This window comes from Metschnikowia bicuspidata, assembly GCF_001664035.1.
Source record: "Metschnikowia bicuspidata var. bicuspidata NRRL YB-4993 chromosome Unknown METBIscaffold_1, whole genome shotgun sequence".
In the NCBI taxonomy this organism is placed as follows: Eukaryota; Fungi; Ascomycota; class Pichiomycetes; order Serinales; family Metschnikowiaceae; genus Metschnikowia; species Metschnikowia bicuspidata.
In genome coordinates this window covers 4,662,585-4,686,875 of record NW_017387731.1, presented here as the reverse complement: position 1 = coordinate 4,686,875, position 24,291 = coordinate 4,662,585, and the positions used below count along the sequence as shown (strand labels likewise).

The 24,291-nt window shown below is 51.6% G+C and overlaps 10 protein-coding genes across 11 annotated transcripts in view; 2 read left to right on the top strand and 8 right to left on the bottom strand.

Moving 5' to 3' along the window:
• Positions 1-107: 107 nt before the first annotated feature.
• CDC53 (cullin) lies at positions 108-2,465 on the bottom strand (the record flags this gene model as incomplete). Its single annotated transcript, XM_018858642.1, has 1 exon — positions 108-2,465. The coding sequence occupies one exon, from the start codon at positions 2,463-2,465 to the stop codon at positions 108-110; it is 2,358 nt and encodes a 785-aa protein (XP_018714769.1).
• An 802-nt stretch (positions 2,466-3,267) lies between these two features.
• Positions 3,268-4,317, bottom strand: METBIDRAFT_16545 (uncharacterized protein; the record flags this gene model as incomplete). Its single annotated transcript, XM_018854658.1, has 1 exon — positions 3,268-4,317. A coding segment is annotated over one exon (1,050 nt), but the record flags the coding sequence as incomplete, so codon positions are not given.
• A 487-nt stretch (positions 4,318-4,804) lies between these two features.
• On the top strand, positions 4,805-7,036 carry METBIDRAFT_10437 (uncharacterized protein; the record flags this gene model as incomplete). The annotated part of the gene is made up of 4 exons (XM_018853770.1): positions 4,805-5,022; positions 5,145-5,150; positions 5,265-5,376; positions 5,852-7,036. 4 exons carry the CDS (start codon positions 4,805-4,807, stop codon positions 7,034-7,036), a joined length of 1,521 nt encoding a protein of 506 aa, XP_018714767.1.
• A 1,079-nt stretch (positions 7,037-8,115) lies between these two features.
• Positions 8,116-9,334, top strand: METBIDRAFT_30601 (uncharacterized protein). Its single transcript, XM_018855666.1, has one exon. It carries the CDS (start codon positions 8,209-8,211, stop codon positions 9,295-9,297), a length of 1,089 nt encoding a protein of 362 aa, XP_018714766.1. The 5' UTR covers positions 8,116-8,208; the 3' UTR covers positions 9,298-9,334.
• Positions 9,335-9,434: 100 nt separating this feature from the next.
• On the bottom strand, positions 9,435-12,808 carry TFP1 (H(+)-transporting V1 sector ATPase subunit A; the record flags this gene model as incomplete). The annotated part of the gene is made up of 3 exons (XM_018855665.1): positions 9,435-10,189; positions 10,211-12,689; positions 12,806-12,808. 3 exons carry the CDS (start codon positions 12,806-12,808, stop codon positions 9,435-9,437), a joined length of 3,237 nt encoding a protein of 1,078 aa, XP_018714765.1.
• A 1,509-nt stretch (positions 12,809-14,317) lies between these two features.
• On the bottom strand, positions 14,318-14,863 carry METBIDRAFT_36167 (uncharacterized protein; the record flags this gene model as incomplete). Its single annotated transcript, XM_018856698.1, has 1 exon — positions 14,318-14,863. One exon carries the CDS (start codon positions 14,861-14,863, stop codon positions 14,318-14,320), a length of 546 nt encoding a protein of 181 aa, XP_018714764.1.
• A 292-nt stretch (positions 14,864-15,155) lies between these two features.
• On the bottom strand, positions 15,156-16,304 carry METBIDRAFT_36507 (uncharacterized protein; the record flags this gene model as incomplete). The annotated part of the gene is made up of 1 exon (XM_018856745.1): positions 15,156-16,304. One exon carries the CDS (start codon positions 16,302-16,304, stop codon positions 15,156-15,158), a length of 1,149 nt encoding a protein of 382 aa, XP_018714763.1.
• A 2,470-nt stretch (positions 16,305-18,774) lies between these two features.
• On the bottom strand, positions 18,775-19,788 carry METBIDRAFT_34791 (serine/threonine-protein phosphatase; the record flags this gene model as incomplete). Its single annotated transcript, XM_018856527.1, has 1 exon — positions 18,775-19,788. One exon carries the CDS (start codon positions 19,786-19,788, stop codon positions 18,775-18,777), a length of 1,014 nt encoding a protein of 337 aa, XP_018714762.1.
• A 479-nt stretch (positions 19,789-20,267) lies between these two features.
• On the bottom strand, positions 20,268-22,614 carry ZCF7 (Zcf7p). Its single transcript, XM_018854189.1, has one exon. It carries the CDS (start codon positions 22,305-22,307, stop codon positions 20,748-20,750), a length of 1,560 nt encoding a protein of 519 aa, XP_018714761.1. The 5' UTR covers positions 22,308-22,614; the 3' UTR covers positions 20,268-20,747.
• The window catches only part of METBIDRAFT_81581 (uncharacterized protein), a gene marked incomplete at both ends in the record, with an annotated part of 5,868 nt that continues 4,024 nt past the window's right edge, over positions 22,448-24,291 (bottom strand). The window contains one exon of one of the 2 annotated variants that reach the window (XM_018859214.1): positions 22,448-24,129. In XM_018859214.1, coding sequence (XP_018714760.1) covers positions 22,922-24,129 — 1,208 coding nt within the window. Of the gene's footprint in view, positions 24,240-24,291 lie in introns of both variants that reach the window. The other variant, XM_018859213.1, reaches the window with a different exon arrangement.

Here is a 24,291-nt window from a genome sequence, read left to right as displayed (position 1 = left end):
TCAGAAGCATATTGGAGATGTAATAAATGCTACAACGAGAGTAGAATTCGAAGATAAATGTAGGCTGTTAGTCGCTCCAAAAATTTCAAGATGTTTTTCCTTAGACTTCATGCTAAATACTCGAATGTGTCACCCTCACGGCGTGCTATATACTCCTTGTCAAGCAAGTATTCGATCGCTCTCTTGAGGTCTATGAGCTTAGCCTTAAATCTGGAGTGAGCTTGGACTAGAACCTCGTTCACCAAGTCGTTATGTTTCATGGTCTTTCTCGCCTTCATTATCCGAACAATGCTAGCTGTGAGGTAATTCTTTCTCGACTCGTCAATCTCGCGGCTCGTCTCGTCTTCTTCCTGTTTCTGTTCAGTTCTGATGGTGCTTACAAAGTTCACCTTCAATTTCTTGGACTTGTACTCGCCAACAATAGTGAAGGTCGTTTGTGGCTCGCTCATCTGTTGCGGAGCAGCTGGGGTCTGCTCCAACAATTTAAACTTCACAAACGGAGAAAGATGTGCATCGAGAACGTTTTGCGCGACGCCCACAGTTTCTTTGAGTGACAGATATGTGTGGGTTGTTTCGTCGTTGAATGCGAGGAGAATCATCAATTGCACATTTGAAACAGTGAAAATAAACGGTGGCTTACCCTTTCTTGCGAGGTTTGCTTTCACCTCGGTCTTGCCGTGGTTCCAGAGCCACTGCAAGTTCCTCCCATTGTGTTTCTTGCTGTATTCTTCTTCCACAACATCAAGTGTACGTTGTAAAGCAGGTGCTATCCTGAGACTGTAATCTTCATTGTGCAGAAAAGGCCACATACTCTGGGCTAAAATCAAAGGGCTGAAGTCACCCACTGATGTTTCAAAGCCAATAATTTCACGCACTCTCGTTTTCAAATCTTCTGAAGACTTCATATCCTGAAACATTTTCGTGATCTTTGAGGTGAACTCCAAAGAGTTTCCTTCCTGCAATTTTTGCAAGATACCTTCCTCTAACTCATCTGATTTCGTGTTACTGTTGATCAATCTCTTGGCTAACAAGCGCCGGTAGTGGTTCTCGAATACATCCTTATCCTCGATGTACTTCAAAACAAGCACCAAGTTATCTGCTGTCATGTTCTCGACATCTGCTTCTTTTCCAGTGGCTTTCAAAAATCCATCAGCATATCTTGCCAACAACTCTGGACTCTTACTTGAGGCCTTTGGATTTGGTTTGGCAACCACATTAACATTGACAAAGTAGCGGCACGCGCTATCAAGCGCCTTGATGAACAATGGGTCCTTTTTGAAAGAGTTAAATACTACCTCGTTGAATTTCTCGTAGATCCTTATCAAGGTATGGACATAAACTTTCGGGCTTACAGCCGATTGCGCAGGTCTCTTCAGAGGTCGATCGGCGGCAGCCTGTGCCTCTTGAGCCTCGGTGGAAGCCTTCAAATCTATGATGATCTGAGCAGCCTCGGTCTTTATGAAGGTCTCCAACTCATCGGATAACGCCTGTAACGTGCTGGGCACTTTGGCCAACAACTTATACATGCGCAGAATGTGTTCGACCTCGTTCCGCTCCAACAATTTGATGAACTGATCGTACATTTCTTGTGCGTGGTTCTTGATCAAAACAATGTGCATGGTTTCTAGCAACGAGCGCTTGCTGCGGTCCTCCAAGTAGTTGTTGGACCGCGAGATTTCCTCCGCCAAGCGATTCTCGCACTTAATCATATAGTCGACCACACTATTGTGGGACAAGAAGGTTTCACTCTCCTGGCGGTAATATTCCACGGTCTTTTCGATGAAGAAAGTCTCAAAACACGTGGCATAAACCACCATGTTTGGTTTCTTCAAGTCGTTGACGTCGATACCCAAAAACACCATCGACTTCACCGCGACAGAGATGATGTTTGTGTCGACAATCTCGTTGTTTCTTTGGCGCTCGATCAATTCGAAGATCTCATCACGAATTCGGCTGACGTTTGGGTCGAACATGTGGTGTTTCCATTGGAGCAACGCCAACGTGTTGACATCGAAAACATCCCGGCGCCCGTCAGAACGCTCCTTCTGTACCCAATACCGGTTCATATAGTCGAAAACGTTGTTCATGTACCCGGCGCCAATCGTGAACCGCTTCCATTTGCGGACGTAGAATTCCAAGAACAGCTCGCCGGGCTCCTCGCGCAAGCCTTTGATGAAGTTGATCAAGTATTCCTCCAATTTATAGTAGATTTCTGCCCCGGTTAGCGAGTAGGTGGACTTTTCTGTGATTCCACGGGAAGAAAGACCCATCGCTCCTGCCGAGGGATTGCTGCTCCTAGATTTGTTCGTGCAATAGTTGTACACTGCAGTGTAACAGTTCATGTACATTTTGGACGTGACGCCCTGGTCGCCCTGGGCACCCAAAATAAACTCCAAGCCAGGCTCGATGAAATTCCAGGTGGCCTCTAGGTCCCCGGCGATTGGAAGCGTTTGTGGCGTCGACATTGCTCAGATTGGAACGGCTTGTTTTGTGGCGGCTGACGTAATCTTGTTTGCAGACAGCACGGAATTATCTATGTAGAGATGGATACTTGTCTGCCTCGGCGCGGCAAAATGAGATCAGACGGCTATTCGTTCGCAGTGGCTCAATGTAGTCAGGGATCCTAAATGGAAAGACTTATGCAAACACGCGGTCGGTTTTCTCGTCGAGTTTCGGGCTCGAATTCGAAAGCTGGAGTCTGAACAAAAGACTGCGATTGGATTTTGAAGGGGAGAAAAATCGGCTTCTTTATGCAAAGCCAAAATGGGGCACTTGGGGTTTGGCAGCGTTGGGCAGAGTAGTGGCGACTGGCTATAGGGCACGATGCGTTTGCAAGTCGTGTCTGGTATACGCTTTGGTTGGGGAACTCCTCGGTGGTTATAGAGCACCCCCGTGTATGCAGTCCGGCACCAACATTCCGTCTTAGCAGGAGGTATAATAAAAGCTTGACAATGCAAAGTACCGTAATCTAAATAAGGAGAGTGGCTGTAGTTTCTGCGTCCATGTGGCTGCCCTTTTAAGTGAGTAGTGCGCTCGTGGAAAGAGGGTTCTGCCGCAAGATGTCACGAGCCACCCGATGTTGCGAAGCATTCGATGGAATCCGTTCGGCCTCTTTTGACACCACGGCTGGGATCGCTATTGCGGTCAGTTCCCACGCACCAGGCAGGTGTCTCTGCAACTGTCTTGCTGTTTCGGCATCACGCTGTTGGAAGTCTCTCTTCCCGCACATGATTTCGGGGCACTTCGTTACTCCGCACGAGGCCCCACACTGACCCTGTCCACAACGCGGATGATTGAAATCGTGAAGGTCAACACCCACAAGGCTAGAACGAGTAGCAAGAACGAGGCCAAGGCGCGCTGGCGGCGGCACAAGAAGTTGACGGTAGGGTAGAGCCCGCTGTCCGTGGAGCTGTTGTCCGGCTTGCACACCCATTTCTCGTCGTAGAGCGAGTCGAACGTGAGCGACATGTTGGCGGACGAGCACATGATGAAGAGGAGGTCCAACATGATGAGCTTCATCTTGCCCAACGGGTTGCGGAGCCCCAAGGGCTTGCCGCTATACTCGTCGTAGGCAATGTACACGATGTACACGATGGCAAAGCTCTGCACCACTATGGCGAAGATGGTGCTGGGCTGCTGCTCGATGCTGGTGCCCTCGTACTGGCGGTTCAGGTACACGAAGATGGACACGGCAAGCGCCAATGCACATGCGGAGAACATCAAGATGGTGATCCGGAGGAGGAGCGGCAAGAACGGGTTCTGCACGAAGATGCGCCAGAGCGTGGGCATCAAGTCCTTGCGCTTCTCGTCCAGCATCCAGTAGCCGGCCTTGGTGCGGAGGCGGGGGCTGTCGTCCGCCACCAAGGGTTTCTTGCGCGAGAGCATGCGGCGCCACATGGGCACGTGGGCGTCGCTGGTGGACGCGGCGTGGTCGTTGGAGCCGAGCAACGCCGATCGTAGTCTCTCGTCGCCGCCCCACGGGGTCTCCCAGTCCGGGTTTGCTTTGAGCGACTCGTGCTTGGACACCGTGTCCGTGGGCACCTCCGTGGGCTGCTTGACGGCCACCAAGAGATTGGCCCAGTTGTTGTTCAACGACTTGATGAACGGGTCGTGCATGTACGACGCGTACTCCTTGTCGTCGTCCTGCTTGGTGGAGTGGGCCTTGACCGCGGGCGAGATTTCGGCCTGGTCGTTGTTGACGTTGGAGTTTTTCAACTGCTCCTTGTAGTGTGCCAGCGAGAGCTTGTCGAGCACGTAGTTGGGCACGGTCTTTGGGTACAACGAGTACGTCAGAAGCTGCGTCTGTGCAAACGGGTTGGCTGCCTCGAGCCGGCCGTGGGCGTCCACGGTGAGCCCGCCTCGGTTGCGATGTAGCTCGGAATGTAGTTTTTCTTGGTCCACCATGGGGGGCTGGGTCTTTTTTGGTCGGTGGTTTGGGTCGGTGGTTTGGCCCTGTGTTTGGATTCGTGTTGGGGCCTTTGTTTGAATCTGTGTTTGGATCTGTGTTTGGGTTTGTGTTTGGATTTGTGTTTGGATTTGTGGTTTGAATCTGTGGTTTACATCTACGTGCTTGGTTTGTGTGCTTGGTTTGCGTGCTTGGATCTGTGTGGTTCGGCTGTGGAGGTACGTCGTGAGACCGTGCTATGTTCTGGGGCGAGCGGTGCGTGTCCGACAGCTCAGCAAGACCTGCGACTTCGGCTCCAGGCGTCGGGTGGGCAGATCAAAAAAAAAAGGATCGGCCCGGAAATGTATCCATAAAGCCCGCTCCTGGTTCAGCAGGGGCAAGGTGAAGAAATGGGGCAAAATGCAGAGGAATACTGGGTGGTGCTGGCTTCCTGGCGGGCCTAGCAACAGCAATGCTCGCGTAAGGCTGGCGCCGGCTGTTCTGGTGCAGAGTGTTTGGGGCCGTGGGTGCGAAAGTGCAAATTGGCCCTGGACTCCGCCACGGCACCATCGACCAACCAAGGGCGCATCTGATAAGAGAAGCGAGCACGCATTCAGAATCCTCCGATCAGACGATATGTGTGTGTATGCTGAGAAATGTCGCTGAGAGCAGCGGAAGTCCGGCTCGTAATTCTCATGTCCATTGGTGGCGGGGCCTCGCAGCCATGTAGTGATGTATCTGCTAACAAAACACTCCTTAGCAAGAGGTAGGTACCGACTGTCCGTGCCAATAAAAGGACATGCACCTTGTTCTTCGTGGTATTTGGCCTGTTTCCTTTGTTTAGTGTTTGTCTTGTGTTTTGTGTCTTGACGTCCGAAAGGCGTTTTGGAGACGCTGCCCCGAAGCTCTCCATTGATGGGGCGAGACGGCTGTTCGCGCACGGCGGGCGTCCAGAGCCTACTCCAACAAAATCACTATTAAGCACACCAGCGGTAGGCCGACCTTGTGCCTTTTGCCCGACTTTTTCTTCCTTCTTCGTCTCCCCTTGTTCAGACGCCGTCTTGATTTTTCTTCTTGCTTCTACTCTCGTGTGGGCTTGTTTTTTGAAGAGTCAACATACAACTGCTGTGCTAATATATCCTCAAATTGCTGCGCGATGTAGACCAAGCCCTGCGGCGATTACCACGCATATTGCTGCGGGCCGTTTCGAACGAAAGAAGCCAGCAAAAAAAAAAAAAAAAACACAACAAAAAGCCACCAGTCCTCGGGCCGCATCCTCAAACTTCACAACTGCCTCACTCATTGGAGGACCATGGCTCCTGGCGCTGCTCGTCCTTTTTGCTGCGAGCCCTCGCCCCGGTCACGTTATCGCTCGCTTCTCACTGTCTTCACCAAGCCCGCACATGACGAAACCTCGTCGCTTTTTCCTGCAGAAACGTGGCCCATGTACTTTTATACATTTATCAGTTGCTCCTCCAACTGCCCACCGGAATTTCTGAAGCACTCATGTTAGGTCTAAATGTGTGTAGAAATTCACTGAGAGTGGCAAGCAAAGGCCTGCATCTTTTCGTGCCGTCCTCGCTGGCATTTGCCCAGCTTCACACGACCCACGCCTTGTTCTCGAATTCCACCAAGGTAGAAGGCTCAAGCGCAACTTCCGAAGAAAAGAGCGATCTTGAAAAAACACACAGTTTGACCCAGGCAGCGGAAGAAGGGAGGAAATTCAAGGCGCCGCATGAGGCCTCGAAAAAGATCCCCGCCAATTTCGACCTCAACTCCATCTTCTTGCTCAGCATTCCCATCACCACGCACCGCTCGTTTATCTATTGCCATCACAATGCCGGTCTTCTAAACAAAGATCAGCTCAGCCGGGTGTCATGGCTCGTCAAGCTGGAGGAGAAATTGGTCGCTTTGGCTGTAAAGGCTTGGGACAAATTAGTCACTTCAGACTTGACCATCAACAAGAAGATCGTGGCACTTGTGCTGAGGTTGCTCAATTCGGTTCCCTACAATGAAAGTTGTCTACGCTCCTTTCCCAGCGAAGAGGCCATGGTCCGTGAAACAAACGAGCACCAGTCCCACGGCCTTCCTCGGGCATTAATGAAAGCAGAAATTGATGCGAACAACGTCTCGCTTGAGCACCTCAAGCCAATTCCAGTATACCATTCCAAGATCCAAGACCCCGCCGTGCTTCTCAAACAGATGCATCAATTTAAGACGGACTTGGTTGCGCGTCACAGTAAATGGGCGGTGATATGCGCAATTGGCATTCCTATTAGTTTGCCGATTGCGTTGGTCCCGCTAGCGCCCAACGTCCCTGGTTTCTACTTGACTTACAGATTATACTGTCATATTCAGGCATTGAGAGGCGCGAAAAACCTAGGCTTTTTGCTTGAAAGCGAAACTGCAAATAGCGGCGAGACCGAATCGTCCGTGGTGTCATCTACACATTTGACCTTCAAGCACCATCCAGACCTAGACCACTTATTCGCATCTGCCGAGGTCGAAGGCCAAGAACAAGAAAAGTTGCTACTCGATTCGAATACTGTGGATAGGATTGTCGAAACGACTGGGCTTGTGGAAATTAAAGAGGATTTATATCGGGCGTTCAAGCAGGAAAGAGGGCGGTTGGCGAAGGAAAGAAATGCCTGATTCAGTTCGGATGCATTACGTGTATATTAGACAAATTTGGTCCAGGGCAGCGACGGATGTAAAACCTTGCACGGTAACCCTGACAAGATTGTACAAATATGTACAATGGACGCTACTGGACCATCAACCAAATCGATCTCGAAATCAATGGTATAACCCCAAAAGATTGTTAGTATTCTCGTGCTGGCAGCTTGTAATTAGTAGGGTAATACAGCTGTCGCGACAAAATGATAACTAGGGCTAAACACCCTACAATAGTGACGAGGACTCAAGCACAACCCAGCAGTCAAACTAAAATCCGAACAGAGAACAGTCTTAGGTAACCAACATGCTATTTCCCTCTCATACCATAATTTAATAATTCTAGAAGGTATCCGCCTCAGGTCAATACAATTGCCTATGCTTTTCCACTCAGTGCCCTCCAGCCGCCCCGGATCAACTTTTAGGACCAGAGCCCACTCTTTTGCGCGGGAAGTCACGTGCCTTCAAAAAAACAGTCACACCTCACTGATGCTGTTTTCGCCTCCACACGCTAGCGCTCACATATATAGTGCGAGCGCCCGCGCAATTCTCTTCATACTTCTTTTATCCATCACATTTATCTACTATGAGAAATAAGTGGAGAAAGAAGAGAGTTAGAAGACTTAAGAGAAAGAGACGGAAGGTTAGAGCTAGATCCAAGTAATCGGACACTGGATCGCCTTCTAGCTTGAGCTCGTGTTGATGGTTGCTGGTGTCAAATCCAACCAGCTGTCTCAGAGACTCTTAACTGACGTCCGTATATAATAAATACATGCCTTAGGTGTGCAACACTCAAGAATGTAGATCCTTAGGCCAAATTGCTTAGCTTCGGATTGCGTAAGATGAATATCTTTACATGGCTTGAAACTGGATGGTCGAGCCAAGTGCTCTTGCTGTGCAACACCCGAAACTTCGGAGAATGCAGCCGATTCTTGTCCTTCCAATCACCACAACAGTGCGTTTCCTGTCAATTCGTGACGTGGAGTTTCTAGGTGGTCAGAACTTTGGGGCTCCGACCCCTCTACCTGGCTCTGGCGGTCTTGGAATGACCTGTTTTTTCGTTCAGTCACGTGACTGGCTTCCTCGCACCGCGCCGCTGGGTGAACGCTGCTTCTCGGGTTTGGGTGCAAAACCCTCCTATCAAAAGCGACATGGACGTCGAACACGTAGAATACGCTCAAAAATCGGACTCGGTGGGCTTTTCAGATAGCCCACTAACAAAGACTATTTCCGGGGGTCTCTCGGGACCAGGGGTGAACTCCGAGTCTCTCGCAGAACATGCCTCCACCACTGTTGCAATAGATTTGGACCCCCAAACTCTACCCGTTAAAACCAAAGGTAAACTGGCAGATGCTACCGATAATGAGTGGAAAGTTCATGTGGAGCCTTTTCATTCATTGCGAGAGATTCCAAACAAAAAATATCGCGAGGGCTTTGTCACTGACGAATCTGTCCAGCTAGGTCTAGTCGGTCGAAATGCCCGAGACATAGTAAGCCAAAGCACGAACACCAATTCCAATACTGTCCCCGTTGGACTCATCCGCGGATTTTTCACACTTCCTATGAACACCTTATCGAGCATTACTGCAATTAAATGCAACCCATATAGAAATTGTACTGCGTCGTCAGTCCCCACCCATGGTCTGGAAGTCCCAAGAGGAATCCATGCGGCTAGCCAAGACCAAAAACCCGAGCTGGCATCGCCAGGGCTGATTGCCCATGTTGATTCGCCAAACCCATGTCAAGGACTATCCTGTGGACCACACTTGCCGCCTCGTCCAGCAGAAACCTACCGTCCGCAAAGAAAGATCACCCCGGCACTTTTTCATGACCAGTTCACTCAATTCATGGAGGACCGCATGGCTATGTTTCAGCCATCTTCCTCGCAAAACAACGTAGAGCAATCGCTAAGCTCGAACCATCCTTACCAGCAGGTAGACGAAGTGGAATCAATGCACTTGAGAAATTGGTTTACTGCAAACTCACACCGCAATTCAGCTCAACAAATGTCTCCCCGAAATGAGCCTACAGCTGTTTCTGTCAATTCTCCCGGCTCGGCTATCCCGATCAATAACAGTACAAGCTCTTTCTTGCCTAGAGGGGTGCAGGGTCCATGCTCGTTAGATCCGCCAAACTCAGCCATGGTATATACCCCGAGAGCAGTCCCGTTGGCAGATGTAAAAGACCCTCCTCTCTCGCCTATTCCATCCCAATGCATGTGTCTGTGGTGGCCGTTTTGAAATCGCTGAAATAAAAAAAGACTAAAATAGTAGTTGCTACAAATGCTTCCCAGAAGCTCGTGAAACGTAGTATGTTTGGAATTAAAATCTAGTAACTTTCTCTTTTTAGTCCTGTCTTTTCTTGCTATAGCCTCCGCTTACTCGGTGGCCTCAGCAAAACGTTCGGTAATCTTGCTCAACAAGTCCTTGAAACCCTTACGGCCAGCATCTTCACCTTCCAGTGGCTCGACGAACTTGGCACTCGAAACAGCATGCTTGACATCGCTGGTAGCCTCAGCCAATTTGGACCAGATAGCACCATTGGAGATAGCTTTTTGGGCCTCGTCATGGTATGCGACGAAAGCGCGCATCATGTCGTAAGTCTTCCAAATTGGACAGAACTGATCGTAAGTAGAGTAACCGTTCTGTTGCAAGAAGTCCTCCTTGATCAAGGTGGCAACATCCAACACAATCTTGTCGGAGTCAGACAAAGCAGACTTACCCACCAATTGCACGACTTGCTCCAATTCTTCAGCATTAGTCAAGATCTCCTTGATCTTTGTTCTCAAAGAAGCAAAGTTGGAGTAGTTCTTGTCGTAATAACTGGCCAAGACGTTGGTATACTTGGAGTAAGAAATTGCCGTATTCACGGACGGGAAATGCTTACGTTGTGCCAATTTCTTGTCCAACCCCCAGAAAACCTGAGTGATACCCAAAGTAGACGTGGTCACAGGGTCGGAAAAGTCACCACCGGCTGGGGACACAGCGGCAACGATAGAAACGGAACCCACTCTGTCAGGAGATCCCAATGCGACAGCTTTGCCAGCACGTTCGTAGAAAGAAGCCAATTTAGCACCCAAATATGCGGGGAAACCTTGATCAGCCGGCATCTCACCCAAACGACCGGAAATTTCTCTTAAAGCTTATGCCCAACGGGACGAAGAATCAGCAATCATGGAGACGTGTTTACCCTGGTCACGGAAGTACTCGGCGATGGTGATACCTGTATAGATAGATGCCTCTCTAGCAGCGACGGGCATATTAGAAGTGTTAGCAACCAAAGTGGTACGCTTCATAATAGGCTCTTTACGACCAGAAATTTCGGTGTAAAGTTCTGGGAATTCCATCAAAACCTCAGACATTTCGTTACCACGCTCACCACAGTTGTGTACAAGAGCACAATTTGCCAACAAGAATTGGTGGTCAGATCCCTCCTCAAGAGTGATACCGTAGTAATCATCGACTGAAGTCTTCTTGATGTCAAATGAGAAAGCTTCAGGCAAACGCTCCGTTTTAGAAGACACTGGTGCTTTTTTGGAGAAAGATGCACATTTCGAGAGAACACCTGTCAAAGCATTACCGCTCAAGGATACAGCGAAAGACATGGCAGTGTCTTCTTTGACCGATGCGCGAATACCAAGAGAGCGCGAAGCCTTAACAAGACCATCACGAACCTTCAAATTAGATGTCCTAATAGTTGCAGTAAAAGCGTCAGTTTCCTTGTTATGAGCCACGCGGCCTTCCGAATCAACAAGACCGGCAATAAAGTACTCACGAACTGAGATCGACTCGCTTGCCAAACTATTTGGGACAGACTTGACGGTATCCGCGACCTTGAAAGCTGCGATCATCTTCCAAAAAATGTTCTCATCCTCCAATGTTTGACGAACACCCTTGCCACGCATATTCCCATTGCAAATAACAACCAGAAGTTCGCTGGCCTCGTTCTCATCGTTTGCGCGAGGAGTAGCAGCTGGGCTACCTGGCGACAATGGAAGAGAGAAGTACCCAGAGTCAGTTTCATTAACCACGATATTCTCGCGCCCAGCTGGGGACAATGGTGCATCTAAACGAGCCCTCTTATGGTTCTTAGAACATTCGACGGATAATCCAAGCTTCTCGCTGAATGCCTCCAAACGGTCAATGAGACCAGAATCAGCTGAATCAACTGAGATACACGAGGCATCAGAACGACCACTGCCTGTCCAAACACCAAGCAAGTAAGACATCTCATTGACTGCATCGACATCACCGCCATATTTTTCAATAAGTGGAGCGAGAGTAGGCTTCTCGACAAGAACTGGGTTGATAAGCTGGTAGGTTGACTCACGGGCGGATCCTGTCAACAAACTCACGTCTCTAGCCTCAATTGTCCAGTGCAAGTCCTCCTTGGACAAGGATTGGACAAATCTTTGCGCATCAGAGTTGTCTTGGTAAACCCGGGTAGCTTGTTGAGCCATCTTAATTGAACGTCCATCGTCGGTCTTGGTAGCAGCGAGCGCAAAGTAAGACACGGAAACACTCTTGTCGGCGTCTTCAGTGGTCAGGATCTTCTGGGAAGTGACAACAACAAGCTCGTGGTTCGAGTTACAGGTGTACTTGATTTTACCATGCGCAGACTCAGTGCTGGTTTGGACAACCTCGTACATTTGGTCGTTACCTCTTGGCAATCCAACAACCAATCTTGGCTGGCCGTCCTTGCCCAAAACTTCATCTCCAACCTTGATAGACTCGATTGGCTGTTCAGCGCCATCGGCCATGAACACGTCGGTGCCCTTTGCAAAACAGCCAACATACGTGATGATGTCGGAGTTGGAGAACTTGGACAATGCTTGGGAAATAACAGTCTTACCGCATCCAAAGGCACCGGGGATACAGGTGGTACCACCCTGCACACAAGGGAACAAAGAGTCCAAAACACGCTGACCAGTCAACAAGGGGTAGTCGGCCGTCAATCTCTCGGCGACAGGTCTAGGCACTCTAACGGGCCACGTGTGCATCATTGAGTACGAGTGTTTCTTGCCGTCAAACTCTACTTCCAAGATAGTGTCTTCGACCTGGTAGGAGCCCTTCTCTGCAATGGACGTAATAGTACCTCTGGCACGTGGGGGCAACAAAATCTTGTGGTCGTCCAACAAGGAGTTCTCGTAGATGGAGCCGAAGATATCGCCTCCAGTGATGTGGTCACCCACCCTCAAGGAAGCAGGGTTGAAGTCGTACAGGATATCTCTGTTCAAGCAAGGCACATCAATACCTCTGGGGATATAGATGGATTCAGACGTCTCCCTGATGGCCTTCAAAGGTCTTTGGATACCGTCGTAGATGTTCTCCATCAAGCCAGGACCCAACTCAACAGACAAGGGCTTGCCTGTTCTCAAAACCGGATCACCCACGGTGACACCAGCGGTTTCTTCGTAGACTTGAATCGTGGCCTTATCGCCGTTGATACGAATGACCTCACCGACCAAGTTGGCATGGCCAACTTTCACCAATTCGTACATTGCACAGCCAATCATGTTCTCGGCGACCACCACAGGGCCCGAGACGGAGAAAATCTGCCCGTAATTGGACTCCTCGATGTCGTCCAAGGAGAGACGCTTGATTTCTTTGCGGGCATTATCTAAAGCGCCAGCCTAAGGGGAATTGTTAGTAAACGACGCTAGGATTTGGGCATAAAAAAGCAGATCAGTGGAAAGGGCATTAATTCAATATCAGCGCCGCCCGGGGAGTATCGAAGTGTGCCACATACCATCTTGAATTGGTTTGATAAAAGATTGACCAATGCGCCAGGGGCGGGCGGCACTTTATCGTTGGATTGGCAGAAACGGGGGTCGTGCGCGTGCAGATTACTATCCGGAGATCAGTGCAGGCCTGGCAGGCCGGCGAGTTAGGAGGCGACGGGCGCGCCTGATGGAAACACGTGACGCTTCGAATGTGATTGGCCAGGCCTGGTGCACCACAATAGCATGGTCCCATAAATAGAACTCTTGTGATATTCTGCGGCACGTTCAGGAGATTCTTTTATGTTTCTGGGCATGTGCGGAAAACCGAGGACTGTGGTGGTTGCTGTTCTGGTGTAGTGTCTCGTCGCACAGTTATCAGGAAGGCCAAGGCTGGCTGTGGTGCGGCTCTGATATTCCAAGCCCAGGTCTGTGAACTGCTTGGGCCCCACAGCCCGGCCACCACACTTGCAAAATTCGTGGAGTTTGTAGTCTAGAAGCGGAAACTGTTTTGTGATGCGGATGTGATGTGAATCGTTCCGAATTACGGAGGTGGTGATTTTAGTTTACGGGTGCTTTGAGAATTATTTATGGAGCGCAATTGGGCCTTAATAAACGCAGAGACTGCGAAAGTTTCCAACGTCCGGACTCGCCACTACCTTGAGCAGAAGATCAGCATATGGATAGACATATAGAATGGACATATAGAGACATATGGAATAGATATTAGAACACACATATGGAATACACAGAATGGACATATGGAGTAGACATATGGAGTAGACATTGAAGTAGACATATGGAGTAGACATATGGAATAGGCATATGGGTCGATCTATTGGATACATATATGGAATACATTTATGAAACACATTTATGGAATACATTTATGGAATACATTTATGGCATGGATATTTCGGGTGGATACATATATGTGATTCGTGTAGGGAGTACATATATGGAATGAAAATATGGAATTGATATAAGCCACAGCACCCATGCACAAAATGTTCTGAGGGCTCTACTGAACCTCGCTCCTGAATTTGGCGTTTGTTCCTCAGCCCCGGGTACCTGTATGGGACTTGGCCGGGAATCATTTTCCCACCCATGAATAGTTGCAGAACGCTGGAAACGACACTTTTTATGAAGGACCTCGGTTTTTTGTCCAGCACTCTAGTAGTGCCGATATACCGATGTCTTCAGAATCAGCGGATTTGCGTACATGTGTGGAGTACGTATATAGAATGAATATATGGAATGAATGTATGGCTTGAATGCATGGAATCGAACTATCGAATATATATATGGAAAGGATCTCTGGGATAAATATATGGAAATGAATGCAGAGACTGCGAAAGTTTCCCCCACCCTGAGATCAGCGAATCCAACTACCAAAGGAGAACAAAAAAAGAAGAATAAAAAAAAAAGAGAAAAAAAAAAGCAAGTACACCGAACTTCCGCTCGCCCAAACTCACAACAGCATCACCAGAATAGGAATACATTACTATACATACGAGTTTCGGCAGAGGCCACGAACGCTCTCACAACTTCGCACCCAATTTGGAGGCCCGGTCGAGCGCGATATCGCACATGGCATCAAAGGCCTGCCTCCGCTCCAGCAGAATGTCGCCCTGTGCAATCCGAGACTCCATGTCGAGCATGATTTCTTCGCGAGACCGGCCGTTGACAAACACCACGTAGCGGAGCCCCGGAAAGCGCTTTTCGTAGAGCGTGTTGAGCTGCGCGAGTTTCTGGGCCTCCTCTGCGCTGCCTACTAGCGAACTCTGTTCCGAGGCAGAGTGAGAAGAAAGCTTATCTTTGGAAGGCCCGAGGCGAGGGTGCGCCGAAATGATTTTGGAAACGGCGGGCGAAATGGGCGGGCGCTGTTCTTGGCGACGCAAATATTCGGCGAGAAAGCGCCGGGCGCTCTCGACGAAATCTCCATAGTTGGCGTGCGGCTTCGTCATCACAGTGTCTGTGAGGAGGCCTGCTAGCGTCGAGCAAGGCTCGAAAAGATGGTCCAAGACCTCGACTTTCTGAGCAGGCGAGAGGCAGTGCAACAGCGACGACGGAGGCAAAGTGTACATTGTCGGTTTTGCTGGCGAGATCCCGCTCCGAGGAAAAATGCAGGTCTTTATTGCACTGGCCGTGCTGGAGGCAGATAAGACAGGCTGGGGCGGGGTCGGAGATCGCCGGGGTGCGAAGGTCGTGGGGCCATCGCACCAAATAGAAACAAAACGGCACGACCTGTCGGTTCCGTTGGGCTTACACTGGCAATTTTTTTTTTCAGTCTTTATTTTCTATTCCATTCAGAATAAGGGGTTAATGCAATAATAGTCTACAGATGAAGCGGGAGAGGAAGGAACACCAGGGCGACACTCAGGTGAAGTGCTGTTGCTCACGCAATCTGCGCGCTTCCTTCTTGGTCAAGCTGCCTTGCTGGGCAATCAAAGGGTGTCTCCACCCCTTGACGTATGTGAACAAGACGTTGGCCAACTGGTCCAAGTCCGTGATGCCCAAGTCGTGGAAGTTCTTGGCGGAAGGGTCGATGGTCTGGTCGATCAAGTGTCTCTGGATCTGGTCGGGGTTGGTCTGCTTCCAGTAGATGTATTGCTTGGCCTGCGCCACGAGCTTGGCCAACGCCAAGGGCACCTTGTAGTCGCCGAAACTGTACGACAAGGGCCCGAGCTGTGTGTAGTCCTGGGTGATTCCGTGGATCATCTTGCGGATCTCCAAGAAAGACAACTTCTCGGGGCCGTACAACTCGTACGTCTGGCCGGCGGTGGAGTCGTCGTAGCCGATCTTCTCCAAGCCCTTGGCCACGTCCATCACGTGCACGGGGTAGATCTCCTTGGCGTTTCTGTTGGGCGTCCACATCTTCAACTTGGGACCCAAGTAGTTTAACAACGAGTCCTCGCGCCCGAACATGGGCGCGGGCCGCACGATGGTGCTGTCCGGCAAGATGCCCCTGACCACCTGCTCGGAAATGCCCTTGGTGGCGTAGTAGATCGAGTCCGACGCCGGGTTGGCGTTGTACGAGGACACGTACACGTAGCGGGCACAGCCGGCGTCCTTCACCGCCTGCGTGATGCGCTCGGTGATGCCGATGTTGACGTCGGCCATGGAGAAGTTCTTCGTCCAGTAGTCCGCACCGATGCAGTTGAACACGATGTCCGAGTGCGCCACCAGCTCCTCGACGGAGCGCAAGTTGCGGGGGTCGAACTCGACGAAGTTGACCACGCCCAAGTCGCCCGTGACCTTCAAAAAGCGTTTTTTCAAGTCGTCGCGGAACGGCACCACGACGTTGGTGCCGTGGCGGGCCAACTTGGACGTCAAGTAGCGGCCCAAGAAGCCCAGCGCGCCGAAAACAGTGGCGGTGTAGCCCGTGCGTGACGAGCGGCCGCCGGGGCCCACGGCCACGTTGACTTTTCCGTTGCGGGTGATGTTGATGTCGGAGTCCAAAACGGACGTGTAGAGCAGTCTGCTGGCCCGGGAAACGGGCCTGCTGAGCGGGGTGGTTCTCAACATTTGCGGCGGGCGGGGGGCAGAATTGAGAGGGTGGGGTCCTTGGGGCGCGAGGCGTGCAAAGGGGGTGTTGGCGAGGGGGAAGGTGCGCTGGATTTGCAGATCCACTGGGTGGAAAAGGACGGGTGCAGTTGAGCTTGGCTGAGCGGTCCTTCACACAGGCGCACGAAATGACAAACTCTGGGCGCTGGTTGGTTGGATGCGTGGGCACACCACGACCGGCCTGCACCGCGCGGGGCTTTAATAGGGTGTTTATTATGAGTAATAGGGTGTTTATTATGATTAATAGGGTGTTTATTATGGTCAATAGGGTGTTTATTATGGTCAATATGGGGTTTATTATGGTCAATACGGGGTTTATTATGGTCAATACGGTGTCTAATATGGTGTTTAATACGGTGTTTAGTACTGTCTTTATACGGTCTTTATACGGTCTATATAGCGGTCTTTAGTGCGATCTTAAATACGGTATTTAGTACGGTATTTAATACGGTGTTTAATAAGGTCTTTAAAACAGTCTTGAATACGATCGTGAATACGGTTTTTATTACTGTATTTATTACGGTCTTCAATAGGGTTTTTATTACGGTATTTATTACGGTCTTTATTTCGGTCTTGAATACGGTGTTTAATATGGTGTTTAATACGGTATTTAGTACGGTGTTGAATATACGGGGTTTATACGGGGCGTTTAATACGGTGTTTATTAGGGTGTTTACTAGGGTGTTTAATAGGGTGTTTAATAGGGTGTTAAATACGGTGTTTGATACGGTGTTTTATACGGTGTTTTCTACGGTGTTTGATACGGTGTTTGATACGGCCTTTGTTACGGTGCTTATTAGGGTCTTGAATACGGTGTTTATTACTGTATTTAATAAGTTGTTTTATAGGGTGTTTAATGGGGTGTTTAATACGGTCTTGAATACGTTCTGTGATACGGTGTTTAATACGGTATATAATACGGTATTTAATACGAGGTTTGTACGGTGTTTGAAAAAGTCTAGAATATGTCTTTAATACGATACGATCTTTATTACCGTCTTTATTACGGTATTTAATATAGTCTTGAATACGGGCCTTTGGTATATCGTTGTCTTTTTCACCGGGCTGGTATGGGCTGGACAAATGTAGAGTGCTGTTGCTCTGCTGGTGGGGCAAATGCCTGGGTTGGGCAAGCCGGCGTGGTTCCTGGTGCTGGTATACTGTACTGGTGCTCCCAGCTAGGACGCTCATCAGTAGCAGGCATGTCCCGTGATGATAATTGGGACAGAAGTATCTTCATTATAGCAGGGACTGGCTGTGTTGGATGGGATAGCACCAATTTTCGAACGTTCTGTGGTGTAGCCTGAGGCCACTGGTCGCAACTAGTTGATGCAAGCGACACAACGGGAGGGCAGAATTGGAAGTAGAGACTGCCGAATTGTAGACTTTGCTGAAAGGCTGGATAGGGTGGAGCACTTGTTGGAACTTACGCCCCGAAGCAGACGTGGTAAAGACACGGAGAACATGGCTTTATTATGAGGGAGCAGTGCTGTCGCACAATCCTTGTTTCTCGGGCGAAACGGTATTGTTACTGGTAAGAATCAACCTGCGACAAGCACTTTCCAATTGAAAACAAGGCCTCCCTACCAGCGCTGCAAATATGCTTGGCCTGCTCATGGCTGCATCCATTCTTCACTACACAGAGAGCGTATGCGTGGTTCACAAGCTCCATTCCATCTGGCTACCTGGCTTAGTCGTCCTTGCTTCTTGGTTTATGAAAGCATCGATTTCGCATATATTTTTCTTCACCTCTTAGTTTCATCCTATTTAAATGGCACCTTCAACCAATTTGGTTTTTGGACATTCTATTGGGTTCATTCTTGGCTTCATTGCATTTGATTCTTGGCTTCAACCAATTCAGTTCTTGGGCTCATCCTACTTGAGTAGCAGTTACTACGTCACTTTCATGCCTTGGAAAACATCGCCGTTAATCTGTCATCAAAAACCACCACTGGCGACGGTCGCCTCATTAACGACCAAAGCGTATACATACCGATATCAACTCGCACGCACATGGCAATTATATGTTTCACCATCAGAAGCAAAGACACTCCAGTCTCAAGTGAGACCTGTTGGCTCTTGAAAAAGTCGAGTCTTGTATGAGCACCAGTGAGAAGACTCAAAAACCAGACACAGTTGCTGATAACCCGGATACGACTTATTACGTAATCCGTCAGCGCAAATAGCGTCCTGAAGATCTGCTAGGAAAAGCCAAATATGTCAGATAACGGCCCAGCCAGCCCGTGTGAAAGAAACCACCAAAAGGAATTTCACTCCACACCAGGAACACAGACGTACCGTGACACAGCTACACCTCTTGTTCATGGAGATCATTTATTACCTTCGGTCAGAAGCAATAATACATTAATGAGAAGAAAGAGAGCGGGGGTGAGACGTTGCGGTTACAGGGAGAATGCCAATCGTAAAAAGATCATAAGAAGTAGTCAGGGGTCTTCCGCGTCACCGTCGGCTCGCCCGGTCTCACAGACGGGTCGTACTGCAAAAACTGTCTCTGATGGTTCTCGTCAACCTCCATGATCGCCGCCTGGTTGCCGCATCTGTAGCAGTAGTTGGGCGCACTGAAGATCGTCACCACGCTCTCCTGGTGCGACCACGAGAAGCCCTCCATGACCAACTGGTGCGCACGGGCAATGAGGCTCAAATCGTTGGTGTGGTTGAACTGCTCGGAGATATCCTGGCCAAAAGTGAAACCAGCTCCTCTTGGAGAGATACCCCAGCCGCCGCGGTCGTCCGGGTCCGACCACAACAAGTCGCACATGGGGCCCTCGTGCGGCACCTCCTGGATTCGGTTCAACTCACGCACCTGGTCGATGGTCTCGATCATGGGCGACAAGCCTCCGTGCAAACAGAACACTTTGTTGTCCACAAGAGCCGTGATGGGAAAGTAGTCGAACAAGTCCGTGAACAACTTCCACACCGCGGCCGAGCCGTATTTGCGCAAGCACTCGTCGTAGAAACCGTACACCTGTGTGATCTGGCGCGACTCGTGGTTGCCTCTCAAGATGGTGATTCGGTTGGGGTAGCGCACCTTCATGCACACCAAATACGACACGGTCTCGACGGAATAGTAACCACGGTCAACGTAGTCGCCCATGAACAAGTAGTTGGTGTCCGGGCACGGCCCGCCGATTTTAAACAACTCCATCAAATCGTGGAACTGCCCGTGCACGTCTCCACAGATCGTCACGGGCACCTGCACCGGCTGCACGTTCTCCTCGAATTGCAAGACGTCGATGGCCATTTCGCACAAGCGCTTGACGTCTGCCTCGGACAACGGCTCGCACTGGGTCAACTTCTCGATCCATTGGTCTAACTGGTTGATGGACGAGATGCTCACGTCGGGCTTTTTACTTAGCGCCGCGTCTTTTGTGAGCTGCACGTCCTCGACGGCGTCCTCCATGGGCACGTCTGTGTCTAAATCCATATTTGTGTTTCGGGGACTGGCGGGTAATTCAGGGGGTTCGGACCGATGCTCAACTGGTCCGGTTCGGGGTCTCCTTCCTGGGGTCTAGTCAAAAACGCAATGCGTGACAACTAGAGCTCTGGTGGTCAGAGTCGAGTTTTGTGGAAGCCGCGGATGTATAGGCGCAATTCAGAAAGTGGCGCCTTATTGGTGGTCAAGATGCTGCTTCTAGAAGGGTTTGGGGCAACTAGCAGAGAGTAAAACCAGATAGCAAGGAACGGGGCAAGAAAGGCCGGGGATCGAAAACGGACAGCCGAGGTATTTTTCTATTTCTAAATTTCCAACAGCCGGTCTCAAATAGCTTTCCTGGCGGCGGAAAATGTGTGGTGGTGTGCTGGGAATCCAGTGGGTGTTTTCGAGAGAGCAACAAGTCGAAAGGGTGGGTCTCGTTGTCCAGGTTTTTTTTCTCTCCTCTGATCTCCTCCACTCGTCGAAAAGTGGCGCGGTGCACGGGTGCCGGCCGACTCGCACGCTCACCAATATAAGAGTTATGACGTACTTGGAATCGGCCCGGTGCAGACCAGCCACCAGGCCGATTGTTCACCCAGCGAAAGGAGGAAAATGCCCCTTGTATAATCCTGGCTGGTTTGGCCAAATTTCGTGGCTTTAGCAAAACTCATGTAGAAGCTGGCCGACATCTTATGTGGCTTTTCTGCGGCTCTTTTATGCGAGGGACAGGATGCGCCGCCTCGCTTCTTGGCTTCGCGTTGCAATGGGCCACGTGAGCAGAAACACCATTTGGCCCGCAAGCCCTTGAGTCCTTGCGTTGTGCTTGACCGGTGTTCCCGGCGCTCCTGAATTTTCTGTATCTATCATAATCATAACTCTCTATTTGACGCTTCTTAAGGTGTCCCACAGAACCACATTGCTCCTGTCCGTCAGACACCTATGGTGGTGGCCTTGCACGCACGCACGCATGTCTAGTTGGTGGTGAATCTAGCAAACCAGCCACTGATCTGCGGGTCCTCCATGTGTTCTTTGCTGCGGTCGTTCACGTAAGTAGACAAAATCGTCGTGAACTGGATCAAAGCACTGAGGCCCTCGGGCATGAACTCGTCTTCCGGGGTCATCTGTAAGTAGGCGGCCAACACTTCTAGAAGCACAGTCGTGAATGTGAACTTTTCCAAGAGAAACTTGAACTGTGGCTCCGCCTCGCCCATGATCACATTCAAATGCATGATGAGCTCCATTAGCTCGCCCGACACGTACTGGCGAGGAAACTTTTGCGAGCTCACCAACACTAGCTTGAACCGCACCGCCAAACTTAGGAAGCGTATCACCGCGTCGTCCCCGGACCGCCTTAGCAAGTGGCCCGATTCGAATATGGTGTTGATGTTCAGCTTGAGCGCAGCATACGTGAGGTCCTGGTCTCGCGACTCTGCGTTCCTATACTTCCAAGCAAAAGGCTCGGGCATCTTGTCTCGCGGGTCCTTCATGGAGTCCAACACGCGAAGGAGCTCGTAGTATGAGTTGACGAAATGGTTGTCGGTGATCACCTCGACGCCCGGGTTTTGCGATTGCGGCGAGAAAGTGCCGACATTCCGGAACACGGCGTCCGTGCCAAAGAGGAACATGTGTCTCTCCCAGAGCTGGAGCGTTCGGCGCAACTCAGCCTTCCGGTACATGTCTTTGTTGGTGTGGGGTGTCAACAGATCGCAGTGTGCCATTGCTGCCCGCAAGTGCACGAGTTTGTAGCTGTTTGGAGCGGCCTTCAACATGAGGTACGAGAACTGGTGGAGCTCGGCCAACGCAAGATAGAACTGCGTGTCGAAGTTGATTTTGTCCTGGCTTTGGCCAAACATGACGAGCCGTTCGCACGCGGATCGGATCAGCAAGATGTGCACCTGCAAACCCCAGAGCATGGCGTCGTAGTCCGCAGGCTTATCGACAAGCAGAAGCATCTCCAAAAGCACGAGGCAAAGCGTGGTCACCGCGTACCTTGTCAGGTTGGTGTCCACGGAGCCGCCCAAAACATGGGGGCAGCTTTGCAAACGGTCCATCAATGGGATGGCGTCCTCGGCGATACCAGGCAAGGTGAACGGCACGAGCTCCTGGAGAAAGTCCACGGGAAGCCTTGACAAGACGTTTACCACCAGCGCCAAATCAGGAAACGAGCTGCCGGAGTCGAGCTGGGCCACGAGGTGGCGGTCGGAAGCGATGCCCGAGAACTGGGCGCCCACCGAGTTGATGGAGTCGATGGTTTTCTTGCGGAACGTCTTGGGCCCGGACTTCTTCCGCACGCGGAGTTCGGTGCACTTGACGTTTGTGGCGACGCACAGCCGGCACGGCCGGGAGTTGTCACATTTGGTTTTCCTGATCGAGCACACGTCACAAGCCCGGCTGGTGTTTCTTTTTTTCCGGGTGGGTTTCTTCGATGCCGAGCCATTTGTATCCACGGACTGGCTGGTGTCACTCAGAGAGCCGGGGTCGCCCAGGTAGCCGCTTTTAATTGAGTAGGCAAAATACGGGTTGCTGGTCATGGTGGTCGGAAGGTGAGGTTGTGTTTGCCGAAAGCGGGGCGCAAGCACAATAGGAAGCTCGGGGCCCGGGAATCAGGCGCGGGTTTATTGCGCTTGCGTTGGTGGGGCTGATGTGACGAGTTCGCCGACGGGGTGTTGCGAGTTTGTACGTCTCGAGAACTGAGCAATGATGAAAGCGGGGTACGCTGATGCCTGAGGCGTTGGCGTGGGTGGATTGGCCTGTGGACGGGAAGATGCGGGCCGCAAAAAAAAAAAGGGCCCGAAGATGGACTTGTGGGTAGATGCAGCAGGAGAAAGCGCTGGCCCTGGCTTTGGCTGGGGTGATGTGGTGGTTTTTTTTTGTGTCCGCTGGCCGGCTCCAGAGAGTCTTGGCATGTCATACAGGGCCGATGATGTTCAGGTATGTCGGGTTCAGGCGCGGCCGAGTCACTGATGACGTCGCACTCTATATTAGCATGCCCGCCCGGGACCTGCTCCAGCAACAGGGACCCCGACAGGCCCGTCTTTTGCCAAAAAAAAAAAAACAACAGCAACACGAAAACACAAAAGCAAAACAAAAGCATAACAAAACAAAGTCTTTTCACAGACGCGTCTCGCCGGGCAGCCATGGCGGCTCAGATCGCGCCCATCGTGTCGTGGAACAGCTTTTGCCACCGGGCCATCTGCTCATACGTGCGGAATTTGGCCTGCAAGATGCGGGCCTCGCGCGCGCCCATCGGGCCAGGGCCTTGCCAACCAGGCTCGGCCCAGGCGCCGCCCAAAGCCGGGGCCGGCGCGCACGCTGCCTGGAGATACGGGAGCATGGCGAGCGCCGCGCCACGGCTGCCCGCGTACTTGTTCTCGACGCCCCGGGGCACGAGCACGCGCGAGCCAGCAAAGGCAACGTGGGCGAGCATCCGCACGAGCCGCGAGTTCTGCGCCTGCGAGCCCGAGATGTACACGTCGGCCACCGGGCCGGCCGCGCGCGCCAACCGGCAGTATAACTGCCTGGTCTGGAACACCAAGAACTCCACCACCAAGTAGTACTTGAGCACAAGCACGTCCACGGACTTGTCCGCCACCAGGCAGCCGAGCGAGTCGGCGCCCGCCGCGTTGCGGCCGTCCACCAAGACCTCGCCCATGCGGAAGTCGCCGTACGGGCTGCGGTTGCCGTGCCTGTCGCCGTAGTACAAGAAGTGGCGGGCCAACACGACCAACGAGTGGCCGCGGCTGAGCTCCAACGCGCGGGCGCGCTCCTCCACAAACGCAAACGGCGGGCGGGCGCCAATGAGCGCGGCGTGCTCGGCGAAAAGCTCCGCGAACAACAGGCCGGTGGCCGGCTGGCCGAACGAGTACACGGGCGCGGCGAGGAGCTGCGAAAAAGGGCCCCAGAGCCCGGCCGCGGGCCGCGCGCGGCTGCCGTCGCCCGAGGCCACGAAGCACGTCGAGGTGCCGGCCACCATGAGAAGCGCGCCTGGCCCCGCGCCCCGCGCCGCGCGCCCGCTGGCCGCGTGCCCGGCCCAGCCAGCGTAGCAGTCGATGCAGCCGTGGGCCACAAGAAGGTTGCCGAAACAGCCGAGCGGGGAGCCCACGTGGGGGAACGCGGCCGGCGGGTCTAGCGTGTTGGGGGTGCAGCAGACCCGGGCGGCGATCTGGAGGCGCAGGAGTATGTCGCTGCCCCAGCCCTTGACGGAGCCGTCCATGGCGCGCAGGCCCGCGGCGAAGTCGGGCGCGTCGCCCGCGAGACACGGCACCAGCCCGTCGCGCCGGTAGCCGCCCGCCATGAACACGTAGGAGACCCAGTCGTACAACTCGAAAACACAGATTTCGTTTTGCGGGGTGTCTGGGGGGACGTTCGGGGGTGCGGGGCGGGGGCCACTGGAATTGGGGCCACTCGAATCAGGGCCACTCGAATTGGGGCCACTGGAATTAGGGCCACTGGAATTAGGGCCACTGGAATTGGGGCCACTGGAATTAGGGCCACTGGAATTAGGGCCACTGGAAT